This window comes from Manis javanica, chromosome 4 (genome assembly GCF_040802235.1).
Source record: "Manis javanica isolate MJ-LG chromosome 4, MJ_LKY, whole genome shotgun sequence".
In the NCBI taxonomy this organism is placed as follows: domain Eukaryota; kingdom Metazoa; phylum Chordata; class Mammalia; order Pholidota; family Manidae; genus Manis; species Manis javanica.
The window spans coordinates 160582313-160595819 of NC_133159.1; the positions used below are offsets into that span (position 1 = coordinate 160582313).

Consider the following 13507-nt stretch of genomic DNA (forward strand, 5'->3'; position numbering starts at 1 on the left):
CATGGGTCACCCAGTATGTGAGGTGAGTGGTAACGCTGAGGGCTACCCAGTTAGCTCGAAACCAACGTGGCTTTGTCCTGAGCAAAAGGGACTTCCCTGACACTCCTTTCTCTTCTCCATGCAAGAAAACACCATGGCAGAGATGGCACTCAGGACAGCCTCCCCTGACCCAGTTCTCCCACTGACAAGGCCCCATCAAACACAGAGACAAAGTTTTTGTTTGCTGATTTACACGTTGAACGATAAGAATAAAGTGTATTTATTGTGTTGAGAAATTAGAGCCCTCACAAGCAGAGAACAGGGTGTTCATGAGGCACCGGGTCCTGATAGAGCCAGCGGCTAACTACTGGCAGGTGTCAGTCCCAGCATGAACAGAGAACTAACAGGAACGACTGCATGAGGGTATTTGTATGAGGCATGGAGGTGGCTCCTGGGAATGAACTTGCCCAGAAGGAAGAGAGGCCAGGGTGCACCAGCTCAGGTGAGACGTTCTGAGCACAGCATGAAGTATCACTCCGTCACGTTCCAGGGCACTGCCTGGGATTGAGTAAGGGACTCCAACATCAATGGGATGAACGTTAGAACTAGAGTATGTGAGGGCAAGAGTGTGAGACCAAGTTGGAAAAGCCGTCATCCCAGAAGGGGGCAAGAGTGTCAGCTTCAGCTTCGGGAGAGAGGATATGACTAGCCCAGGACAGTGGCCTTGCACAGACTCTAGAACACACAACTATGGGAACCACTGATCTCAGCCGGACACCAGCAGGCACCTGTAAGACACTGTTAGTACTGGCAGAGACCAGAGACTTAATATCCTGACTTGGTTCTAAAGAACTTTGTGGGGTGGGTCCCAGAATTCAAAGTTAGTCCCAGCGCTTAAAAAATTCAAATGAGAAGAGAAAAGCTTTAAAAAATCGGTTGGGTGTTACTAAAATATAAGAGAGACCCTTTTTACAACTGGGAGGTTTTCAGTATTTCCCAAAAGAGAGTCTCAGAGATGTTTGGGACACTAACAGCACCATCCCTTCCCACGGGACGATCTTGAAGGCTATAGAGGATCTGGGTGCTTGTTCAAAATCAGGCTTATTCTCTTGCTGTCAGACATCTCACATGCAACTGCCATTCAGAGAGTGAGCTCTGGGTTCAGTCTTGGCATTGCTACTTACATTGTGAATAAGACAAAAAGTATTTGTGCAGTTCCTGGTACCCGGCTGGTGTTCAATAAGTGCTAGGTCCTGTCCCTGTTCTTGTGGGCACTTGAAAAATAAAAGGTGGGCTTTTCTAGAAATGTTAGCTGCTATGTTTTACTAAGTCCCCATAAGGAATGTTTGTCATATTCAGAAGATGCCTCTCGCCCTAGTGTTCCCACTGGTTCCCTACCTGAGAGGGTATTGGGGCTCATTGTGCTTAATGCATATTAATTAATGGACCTTTTAGGAGAGGGTTAAATGACACAGCTATAAAGCTATACAACTGCTTTCAAGTGGTTTCATAAGAAGCACATAAACATAGAGTGAACACTTTTAAAAGAATGAATACAAATGAGAATCATCACTGCTTTGCAAGAGGAAAGTTTATTAGATTGCAAAGCCATCTGGGGAACTGCAAGAAAGGTCAGAGCAGCAAAGAACCATACAACACCTCATCTGACAGCGTCACAGCCCAACCTGTCAGACCATCAGGTCACAGAACAACTGCCGAGTGGCCTCAGATGAACAGCATCCCGCGGGCCTGGGTGTGGAGCACTTGTTGTTCCAGCCCGTGGTTTACGGTGATGCCTGCTGCAGGGTCCCATGGCTGATGGTTCTCAGAGAAGCGAGGCTGGCCAGTGGATGGTTGGTCCATCTGTCTTCATGCTGTCTCGGTGACATCTAGCAGCCAAAGGTATTGCAGGGCCCACAGTAGGAGCGTGGGCCACAAGGGGTGCAGGGATTGGTTACACAGGGTCCAATGGGCTTGGCACATGCGTTGGTGGTGGCACAGGGGTTGCAGGGCAGCCTGGGACACAGAACCATTAGATCATCAGCATGCAAGGGTGATTTTTTAAAAAAGGAGGGACATGGGAACAAGCAGAAACCACTCTCTGAGATCTTAGGAAGCCAAGCCCTGTTCAGATCACTTCTACAAAGCTCAGAAAAGAAGAGCAAAGACTCAAGGTGGAATCCTAGTTGCCTCTCTACAGCCCTAGAGTCATGGGGATGTCATTTCATCCCTCTAAGCCTCATTGCTGATACCTGCCATACAGAATGAGTTCATAGAAATTCTGTGTTAGGTGATGAGTGCTGGACCCTATGAGTTATTGAGTCATCTTCACTTTTGATATTCAAAAGCTCATCTATAAGATGGTCATGCTGGTCTGATCCCCACTCTGCCTGCCTCAGATGATTCCAACAGGGATCAATAAAAAAATGGATTTGAAAGTGTCGGTTAAATCCAAAAGCAATGTTCAAATAGAAACGATTGTTGTTACAACTTTGTCTTCCCTTTTGCTATGACAAGCCAGCCTAGAGGTACAAAGCTTTATTTACCCTTCAACATCCAAAAGCTGGAGAAAACAGTCAAGTCTCATGAGTATCTTTTGAAACAGAAAATACCTTTAGGCCAGGTAATGAGAGAACCAAATACCCTCCCCTTCCCACTGCTGTGATGTCAAATTCTGGTTTCTACAGCCACATGGGCATGTGAGGACCTGACTAGCAAAATCCCTGTCCTATCTTTGAGCACAGCTGCGTGGGTGCTTTGCAGGGGTGCTGCCTGACAGTACATTGGTGTGTGCACGACTGCACCAGACACCTGCAGCCAGGTACTCACTTGCAGTCCTCGCTCTCCAGCAGCCCCCGGTACGTGTTGATCTCACACTCCAGCCGGGCCCGCACGTCCAGCAGCACCTGGTACTCCTGGTTCTGCCGCTCCAGGTCACCCCTGATCTCAGCCAGCTGGGACTCCACGCTGGTGATCATGCACTGCAGCTGGGACAGCTGGGAGCTGTAGCGGGCCTCGGTCTCCGTCAGCGTGTTCTCCAGGGAGTTCCTCTGTGGGGGAAGACAACGAATGTCACGGAGCTGCTCCTTAGTGGCCTTCTCCAAAGGAGTCACAAGCTTCAAGAGTTCAGGGGAGTGTGGCCCAACGGCATCCCAGTGACTCTGACCCCCGGCCTCCCCCTTCTCACCAGGAGGTCTGAACAATACCCACCAGGTTGTGCTGGGCCTGCAGCTCGATCTCCAGGGCGTTGACCGTGCGTCTCAGCTCGATGATCTCCGCCTGGGAGGTCTGCAGCTGCTCCGAGCTGGACACCACCTGCTTGTTGAGCTCCTCGGTCTGAAACACAGCAGAAGAGAAGACAGGCTCAGCCCCGGCCTGAGGAGCCCAAGGGGCCAAGAGCCCTGGGTGGCCCTGTGCTGAGATGCCCACCTGGGTGATGAACCACTCCTCCACGTCCCTGCGGTTGGTCTCCAGCAGGGCCTCGTACTGACACCTGGTCTCGTTGAGCACGCGGTTGAGGTCCACGGTGGGGGCCGCGTCCACCTCCACGTTGAGGCGGTCTCCCAGCTGGCTGCGCAGGGTGTTGACTTCCTGATGGAGGAAGAAGAAGGAATGAACACACAGAATGAAATGTATAATTAAACTTTTTTTGAGGAAGTCCAATGTAGTGGGAAAAGGATTGCATTAGAACTTAGAAAATATGAGTTAAAAACTTGGCCATGTTACCTCTTGTGTCAGGCCTGCTGTCTGAGTCTTGCCTCATCTGTATAATGAGGCTGGTTGTTTAAATTACTCCTAATGCTTCTTCCCACTACAAGATTGTATCATTTCTTTCTGATTTTCCCTTTGCTTAGTGATAAGCCTGCCATGATATCTGGTTTATAATTGTTGCTACTTAAATATAGGGAAACCAGATTTAACTTCTCCCATTTATTTCATGTCTTCTGACATTATGCACTATCCATTAGGGGCTGTTTCCTTTTCATCAGAACATCTAATTAATGTTTATGACATGCATCTCAATTCCTAATATTACATCTAACCATGAGGTCTGTGTCAACCATTATTTGAGTTCCTTCACTTCCCCCTTTTTTCCCATCCATCCATCCATTTATCCACGTTGGGTTCTAGTATCTAGGTGACTAGATAATATAAGGAGGTTTACTATCTCCTTCCAGTCTTAGTCATTAATTTGGCAGCTATTCAGATAATAGTAGATCTTATCAAACAACAGAAAGTATTTTAAAAGATCTTTGTGTGGACTTCGGACCACATATCTGGCCACAAGTGGAAATAGGTCACCAGACAGATTCTAGGTAAAAGAGAGAAGTTTGTGACTCATTTCCCAATATCCCCCCAGGTAGGTTTTGAGCAACCAGTAGCTCTGTGGCGCTTAGCAAAGACCTACCTTATCCTGCACATGGAAGTTAGGAACTCTCAATATTAGGGTGGTGGGGGCTGGGACTCCCTCACCTGCTCATGGTTCTGCTTGAGGCACAGCAGCTCCTCCTTCAGGGACTCCACCTGAGCCTCCAGGTCAGACTTGCACAGGGTCAGCTCGTCCAGGATCCTGCGCAGGCCGTTGAGGTCCGACTCCACCAGCTGCCGCAAGCCCAGCTCCGTCTCATACCTGTGCACACAGCCAGAGGTCAAAGGATGTCAACCAGGAAGACTTGTTCTTCCTGGGTTTTACTTGACTGGCCCAATCAAAGTCATTACATTTTGAATTACTTCAAAGTTTTTTGAAAGGGAAAAAAATACCACTGTGCTGAGTAAAAAGACCTATTTCCTCCCCAAAAGAGCCACAGAGAAGGTATTGGTGGGGTACCTATGCATAGTTTTGATCTAATATTAATGGCACTTGTGCTAAGCATCCCATTCACAGGCTAGTGTAACTAAGCCTGTCATCTTGTCTTTTTGGGTAGGTGAACTTCCCAAGCCTGCTATACAGATTGTCTCCCCAGCTTTTGCAACCACTCTGAGGAGCAATCTGGTGTTGTGTTAGAAGCACTGAATCAGAAGCCAGTAGACTGATCTTTGCCATTATGACTGGATAAATCCCTTCATCTGTAAAATGGGAACCAACATATCATAGAGTCAGCCTGAAGATGAAGAAATGACATGTAAAATTACCTTGCAAACCGTAAAGCCCCATAAAAAGGCAAAGGATTCTTAGGGTATGGTCACACCTAGAAAAATTGGTTGGTTCTCTTCAATGGATTTGCCTCCTATTTTTGTGATTTAACTCCTTTCTTAAATGGGCTGATAATGACTAACCTATACTGAGAAACTGGTGTCAAATTCGCTTTAAAATTCAGTCCAGTTGAAAAAGAGAAAGAACGGGTGGTGTCTTGAGCTCTTTCAAACGAAAGTTAAAACACGGAATTCCTGCATTCAGTGAGAAGACTGACATCTAGGCTCACTAACCCCATGCAAGAGTGCTCCTAGTGTCATCCCAGAGCGCTTCTGCTTGCACGCTCCGCGGAACATGCGCATCACTTGGCAGTTCATGCTGAGCACAACTAAATTGTTCGTGTCAGTAGAAAAATCTTACTTGGTCCTGAAGTCGTCTGCGGCCAGCTTGGCATTGTCTATCTGCACCACCAGCCTGGCATTCTCCGACTTGCTGCACAGGATCTGGGGACAGGGTTAATTGTGAAATGAGTTCTACTGAGAAGGAATGTCTTGTGCCGTAAAGGGAAAAACTGTTTTGTTTCAAATACACATTCCTTCTCAATAGCTTTGCATCTTCTCAGATTTTCAGTTTAGGGATAAAAGAAGGTCTAATTAATGGAACTCATCATTTCAAAGCTAAAACAGTTAAGGGGAAGTGTGCCTTTTGTCCTGAATCCTACTCTTCTTGGTCTGCCTCTGGCTTCCTGCAGGAACTGAGCATACTGGGAACCAAGCCTCTCATAGGGTGACCAGTGTCCCAGTTTGCCTAGGACTAGGGGGTTCCTGGGTGCTAACCCAGAAAAATCCCAGACAAACCAGGACGAGCTGGTGATGCTGTCCTCACACCCCCTTATTGCAGCCTGATGACCTCCCCACTCTCCCTCATGGTGCCCTTGTCTGTGCTGTTGCACAAAGCTCCCTCTAGGAGCCCTGGAATGCCCTGGGATGCCCTCACCCACTAGCAAGAACTGCTGCATAACTCACAGTGCCCCCCTTCACCAGCTCCTGCAGGTGCTCACTTCCTCCACGGGCCCCCACAGTACCTTGTACTTAGCCTGCTGCACTTCTAATCACCTGCACTATTCATTTGTTTCCATGTCAGTCTCCTGTTAGACTGTGAGCAGAAAGAGGCTGTCTTTCCCTGCACTTGATCTCTCACTCCTAGCACTCACTAAATGTGGTAAATGAATGCATGACCTTCAAATTGCACAGCCCCTTTCCAGCACTCCCTTTGCTAGAACTACTGACCAGTGGACAGCCAAGCCCCTCAGAGAATCAAGGGCTTGAGTAATTGGATATAAACTCTTGTCCTTCCTTCAAATCTTGCTCAGGCATTGCCTCTTCTGGGAAGCCCTCCCTGACCAGCACCATGTATTAAGTCCCATGTCTGTGCTGACTCTTAGCCCAGCTTCTATGCCTATGTTTCTGGATGTGAATTCTCACTGGCACACATGCCTGCTGTAGTGGATGGCACAATGTCTGTGTGTATTAGTGAGGCTTCTGAGGTCAACAGCTCTTTTGCTTTGCTATAGTCTCTTGCTACAACTTTAAAAGGCTTTAAATATTTAAGGACCTACTCAGGAAATTCCTAGCTCCAAGAAATAATTCAGGTGCATTTTTTTTTAATGCTATAGGCTCTGAAAACAAGAGTGGAATATCATTACAGAACTAAAGAATCAGATATTCTGGTTTTAGGGAAGAAGCAGTGTAAGATTGCTATGACCAATCTTAGTCTGATGCCTTCCCCTAGCCCAGTGTGTATCCTTCCCTTGTATGGCTTCCCAAACAGACTTGCTACGACGACTTGATGTGTTGTACCTAAGCCAATGCAGTCTACATCTTTATCATTCTCAACATTAGCTTCGGACAGTCTTAGATCCATTCACAAACTGGCATGTTAAACTTGGATAAATAGTTCAATAAATTGGCAGTGTGGTGTCCCCCCTCACCTTCTGCTGGAGCTCCTCAATGGTCCGGAAGTAGGACTGGTAGTTGGGGCACACAAAGGGCTCCTGCTGCTGGCACCGCTCCCGGATGCGGTTCTCCAGCTCAGCGTTCTCACGCTCCAGCTGGCGCACCTTCTCCAGGTAGCTGGCCAGGCGGTCGTTCAGGAACTGCATGGTCTCCTTCTCGCTGCCATTGAAGGCACCCTCGCAGAACCAGCCGCAGCTGCCCACGTTGGCGGGGATGTTGCAGGCCCCGGGCAGGATGCTGCTGTGGCAGCTGGGGGCCACGCAGGGCCGGGAGGAGCAGGTGGAGCGGCAGCTCACACTGGGCAGGCAACAGGCGTAAGGCATGGTGCTGGAGGGAGCGGAGCTCTGAAGGTCAGTTTCAAAGCCTGATTCCTTTTCACTGGTGGAAGCCCTGATCCTCTCCAGGGCTTTATATTCAGTCCAGCAGTGGGTGTGGCAACCACATACGCATTACCCCCTTTTACCCTCTTTACCAATTTTTCCACTTGTTATTTAGCCACCCCACTCGAGTCCCTTACCTCATAAAATGTTTTACTCTGGCTTCTTGCTAAGTCAGGACTCCTCACCAATCATGCTGGTTGGCTAAGTAAGAGCTTCAAAGTGACCAGCACATTACCTTACCAATAGGAGAGCTTATTCACAGAGGGTTAGGGTGACAGCTGTCCTGTACCCCAGAGTTGACGTCACTTCTGTGCCTCTCCTAAACGAGGAAAGTTCTGTGCTTCATCCAGCTCATCATACTCAGGAAGGACTCTATGCAGGAAGCCCTCTTAGAAAGCCCACCTGGAAACCAGTCTAGAAGCTGAGGTCAGAAAGGACTTAGGAGGCCATCCAGTTCAATGTCCCTTTGCCGTTCCATCCAGGCCAGATGGAGGCACTCCTACCCTCTTTCCAGGGGGCTGCTTAGGATGATCCAGGTTCCATGTCTGTTATTATTCAATGTTCACAGAACATTTAGGAAACTAAGTTGGGAGCACCTACTCTGCATGAAGACTGTACCATATGCTTATACACAGTGTGACTGTTTATAGAATGGCTCCAGCTTAGAACACCCACTGTGCTAAGCATGTCACGTGCATTACCTCCTTCGGTCCTCACAAAGCCCTGTGGGGCTTGTGGATGAGGACACCACATGTCTGAGAGGTTGCCCACAGTCACAGAGCTCCTATGTGGAAGAGCCAGCCTTTAAACTCAGATCTTTCAGATATCCAACAGCCATGTTTTAGCCATCACACCATCTCTCTGCAGTATTCTGACTATTGAGATGCAGTAATGCACAAATGGATTGAGTTCAGTGTCTACTAGACAGTACCCCTCTGTTAAAATGAGCCAGGATTTTTCCTTTTATTTAAACCTGTTCCATATCAAAGAACCAAAGGTCATTTCTAATCTAACGGAGAGATGTCTACTAGGTGAGAAAGTGTAATACCCACTAAAAGCTTGAAGAAAAGGAAACCCTCAGTTGATCTGATAGAGAAACATCTGAGCCCAGTTCTCCAAAGGATATGACCCTGAAAAGTCACCACATCATTCATTGTATGCTTAATGGTATCAAGTGACCATCAACACATTTTGGCAAACAGATGTTCCACCTCATACTCTTCCAGATGGAGATGAGAACTCTGAGAATTTTATGTTTAATGTTAATTCTTCTCATATGGCCATTGCTCAGGTCACTCCTTCTTCAAATTTGCCCTCACAGCCTGGAATACTTTCTTTTGGTTATCCTCATTGAAGTCAGACCTTCATCTTCTGAAGGTGTGTTTATTTTTGGAGTCAGCCAGATACCATTTGGAACCAAGCCTATGAGTGGAACAAACAACCAACCTGAGTAGCATCTTCAATGGGTCAGAGACCCGTATGACTATAAAATAACAATGCACATTTTCTTGGGTGATTCTGAAAGTCATCTCCAAAATGGAGCTCCAGGTATGCTTTCATAAAGGACAACAGCTTTGGAATAATTGTGGGCTCCCAGAGTGTATGCTTTGAAGGTGCTGACACCCTCACTCATGTTCACGATCCACAACTCTCTTCCCCTCCTGCCCAAATCTCTACCTTTAGAGTATTTGGGTGTGTTGGTTTCAGAACATTGCCGAACGGATTGAAGCCCTATTGGAAGAGGTCATATAACAAAGAGCAAACAGCTGGATTAATTACCATTTCTCTTTCTCCCTTCCTCTATGCCCAAAGCTTCAAAAGAGAAAAATTTGGACATTGTCATTTTTTAAAGAATAGGAAAGGAATATCATGTTGTAGAGTGGTAAATATGTCTATGAGGATCCCTAAATCATTACTGTAGCTTCTACTTTGGTTGGAATAGAATGATCCAGAGGTTAAGTACCTTTGTACCTTTAAAAGTGGAGGGCAGAGTTGAGAACACATGACTATTCCCACACCTTGAGTAGAAGTAAACATGACTGCTGCATAGCACCATGTCTATTAGCTAATGATGGTTGAGAGGACTTGGGTCTATTGAGAAAACTGCCAAGCTTCAATCAGCTTCCCAGGAATTCTAGAAGGCAATAATTTTTTTATTTATTCCACCTACTGTGTAGTGTACTGTGAAGTCTTACCTTTACATAAGCAAAGACATTGTTTCTATTCAATGACCCTTCAGTAAACATGATGAGCAAATCAAATCCTAACAAACAGAAAGGTTTTATACTTGGCCCATGTAATTGTGGCAGATGCTATGGGAAGGCTTCTGGTGTTCAAATGTGAGTAAATTGCAGTTGAGGTTTAAGGTTACTGTTTATTATGGAAGCCAAGGCTGTTTCTGTGGGAAAGATCACATGCAAACTCACCAGCGTCACTTACCCATGCAGCGGAGTCAGGGCCGCTGGGCCATGGCCATCCTCTAGAGGCAGGACTTCAAAGGCATTAGGGGGTCTCCCTCCTTCTTCCCCAAGCCATCTTCTTTGATGGCCAGGTACGGGCACTTGAAATTCTCACCACGAGAAATGTAAAATGTATTCTTTGGGAAATACAAAGTCCACATATTGGACCATGTATAGATTAATTATGTTTTGATGTGTACAGATGGTGAGGAGAGGCCAGGAGTGTGGTATAATTGGGCACACACAGACCAAAAAGACTGGCACATACCAAAGAGAGATGAAGAGTCACCCACTGAGGAATTAGAAAAGCAGAAATACTTTCAACACCAACACCAGCCCCCCATGCTGGGCTAGCCCCCGTTCAAGCTGCTTATAAGAACAAGACATAGGGCTTCCAAAGACTGTTCCATAAAGGTGAGTGTTGTCAATGTATCAGTCATCCAGCCTCACTACATTGAAGGGAGCAGATGTCACAGTGACCCAGGAGCTAAGCCAGCAGGTTTGACTCTAAGATGTTCAAACAGGGTTTCCTCTGAGGAACAGGTAGGAGAGGACCTGGAAAATGAGCCAGAGTCAGTAGTGATACGGACTGAGCAGCGGGAGGTACAGCCACCTAAAATGGGGTTCTGGGCTCATTATGCAAACCCCCCTCCAGTGCTGCCATTGTTTCTTTCACACTCAGTTCTGGACTTCCAATGAGGATGGAGTTTGAGGATGTTAAGGGACCAAGTCAAGTCAGAAAAATGCTAAATTCGTCAGTATGTTTTTAACTCTATCCAATCTAGAACAGATGAGTCAGGAAGAACATGAAACAGTCCTGGACAATTAGTCTAATGGTCCTAGTCTTCTGGGAAAGCTGGATTCGGGGACCACTCAGAGAAGGAATGGAAACCTGTCTGGGTGACTGCTCTGCAGATCAAAGGGAAGAGCAGATGTTCAAGCCTTTTTTGTAGAGCACAGAGGATCAAACACAGTAAGCTTCATGTTTAGAATGGATGTGTTGGACTTTGCATTAAGTTTACTATCAAGTTAGTGATTTGAGACAGATATGAAAGAGCCCCTGAAAGATGGCTTCTTCCACCAGCATCCCCTAGACCCTTCTGTCCTGTAGTCACCAGAGGTCTCCCCAGTGCCGTATCCAGTAATTTGTCTGAATCCTCACCTTCCTTGACCTGGATGCTATTGACCATCCCTTCATCAAATTTCCTACTTCTTTTGACTTCTGTGTCACTTCAGCTGCTTCTCCACTTCCCTCTCCAACCACTTATAACCAAATGTCATCTGTGTCCCTGGAGATTGGGCTAACCCAAGGCAGAACCTCCTGTCAGAGCCCAAGGTCAACTCTTATTTCTATCAGCGTTCCAAGGTTCTTTCAGATGCTAACATTTATCCCTTGACAACTTCAACAGTTCCTATAGTTTCATTATCCTCTTCATTTAGGTAACTCTCTGATGTTTCTCCCAAATCTAGTCATTCTTTTCCACTTCTCTGCACTGGAGACCCACTGTTGTTTCATTTTCTCAGGCTGAAAAACTTCATTCACATAATAGGTATTCAGTCAGTACTAGCTTCCTTTCTTTTCTGTTCCCCTTCCTCCAATCAGCTTCCATATCCCAGGCTGTGCCTCTGACTCCACCTCTGCCTTACCCCATCCACTCTCCCACCTCCACCCTTGTCTCAGTCCCTGTCTCTCACCAGCCTCTTAACTGATCTTCCTTCTTTCCCACCGAGGCCTACCAGTTTCTAGGACCCATTGCAACCCGGCCTATCCATAGCTCCCAATAGGTCATATGCCAACTTTCCTTACAAGCAAAACTCACAAACAACCATTCAAAGCATTGCCATATACGGTCCTCCCTGACTACTTTGCAATTCCATCTTCCACTACCACATGTATCCTCTGCTCCAGGCTAGAAACAGGTCTGTTAGGCTCTAAACACACTTCCTGTTTTCTTACCTCCTCACCAGGCAAAGTTCATGCTTTGAAATACGTTCCCTCTTGTCAGACCTGCCCACACTCATCTGTCCAAACTTTATTTCAGAATTATGCTAATATCAGACAGGAATAGTTGATTGAAGCTGGAAGTACTGGAAGTATATAAAGTTTTAATAACCTTCTTATGAATTTTCACTAGTATTAGTGTTCCTTATTGATTCCACTCACAGTATTCCATGATCTCCCTTGGAGGGCCTATTGTCAATGTGACAGGAAGACAAAACTTGTATAAATGGAATATTTGGGTTTTCAAAGCCCTGATCAAGTGTTATCTCCCCATGGAGCCTCTTCTTATCACTCTCACACCTTGGAAATTCATCATTCTTTAGTCACACCTTTCTTGAGCCACACTGATGATTATCTACATAACGGTTGTCTCTGTTTTCTCCACTCTAGACTGTAAACATGCCATGGGCCAGGACCGGGGTTGACTTATCTGTGTATTCTCAGCACTCTACACAATAAAAACTGCGGTTGATGGCAGCTGTGTAGGTTAGATGGTGTCAAACTGGATGGATAATTGAGATGGTGGATGATGGAAATGAGAGCTTTAATAATTCATATATGAGTCAAGTGGAGGGTGGGGTAAGATTAATGTCTGCTGGGAGAGACTTAATGAGCATTGGTCTTTCTTGAAATTATAGGAAATAAAGTCATAAAGAGATTATGGAAGAACATTTTGGGTAGGAGCAAAGATCTAGAGAAACGAGTAAGCTTGAAGAGAGGGAGGTAAGGACATACGCCTGCTTGCATTTGAAAGGTCTTTAGATTACAAAGTGTCAGGTGCAACAAGTAGGTACAAGATGAACCAGTTTGGCAAAAATGAGTTTTAGTCCATTAAATGTGATGTGATGGACTAAAAACAAATGAAACTGTCCTATGGGTAACTGCAGGCTGTCCTATGGGGACCTCAGCTGAGGCGAGAGCAAGATTTGGGAGTCAGGACAAAGGAGCTGGCTCTCCCTAAACAGGGATGTGGAATGAGAAGAACAAAGCTGAGGATCCAGGCTGTTTCCTCCATTTTGGACAGAAAGGGTAGGCAGAGTGACCAGGAGAAAGAGAACAGGCAGTCAGGGTGGGACACGGAGTGGGCGGGGTTATTGAAGGTAGCATGTGAGGGAAGGGCAGGTATTTATATTGGTGATACTGGGGCAGCCGAGAAGTAGAGAAGAGAGGATAGCTGCCCTTTGAGCAATTTCTACAGAAGCCGGTCTTCAGGCAGTTTGAGATAAAGGAGAGCAGAGAATTCCGAGTGATGAGGTAGCAGGGGGAGATCAGTGAGGCTTGGGGAGGAGTCCCCGGACAGCCAACGGGGCTGCAGCTGGGCAGGAAGGGCGCGCGTGCGAAAGGCCAGGCTTTCTGCCTGGTCTTGCCTTGTTGGGAGCGTCCAGGAGGACAGCCCTCCCTCTCAGTGGGGATTTCCCAGTGGGACATAGTGGCGGGGGTGAGTCATTTCACCCATGTCATCCTCCTAATGAAGGGGTGTTTTTATGAAACAGCCCTGACAAGTACTTTACAATGCACAAGTATGAATGAGAAACACA

General features: G+C 46.6%; 1 protein-coding gene across 1 annotated transcript; it reads right to left on the reverse strand.

Moving 5' to 3' along the window:
- Positions 1-1570: 1570 nt before the first annotated feature.
- Positions 1571-7525, reverse strand: LOC118972641 (keratin, type I cuticular Ha3-II). The gene is made up of 7 exons (XM_037019777.2): positions 7104-7525; positions 5534-5616; positions 4453-4609; positions 3409-3570; positions 3190-3315; positions 2809-3029; positions 1571-1995 (listed from the first exon to the last, which is right to left on the reverse strand). The coding sequence occupies exons 1-7, from the start codon at positions 7449-7451 to the stop codon at positions 1869-1871; spliced, it is 1224 nt and encodes a 407-aa protein (XP_036875672.1). The 5' UTR covers positions 7452-7525; the 3' UTR covers positions 1571-1868.
- Between the last annotated feature and the right edge of the window lie 5982 nt (positions 7526-13507).

Coding starts and splice junctions, on each gene's coding strand:
- LOC118972641 (XM_037019777.2), bottom strand. CDS start 7,451: ATGCCTTACGCCTGTTGCCTGCCCAGTGTGAGCTGCCGCTCCACCTGC. Junction 4,610..5,533: donor GCAGACGACTTCAGGACCAA/GTAAGATTTTTC, acceptor CTGTGTGCACAG/GTATGAGACGGAGCTGGGCT. Junction 3,030..3,189: donor TGCAGGCCCAGCACAACCTG/GTGGGTATTGTT, acceptor CTTCCCCCACAG/AGGAACTCCCTGGAGAACAC.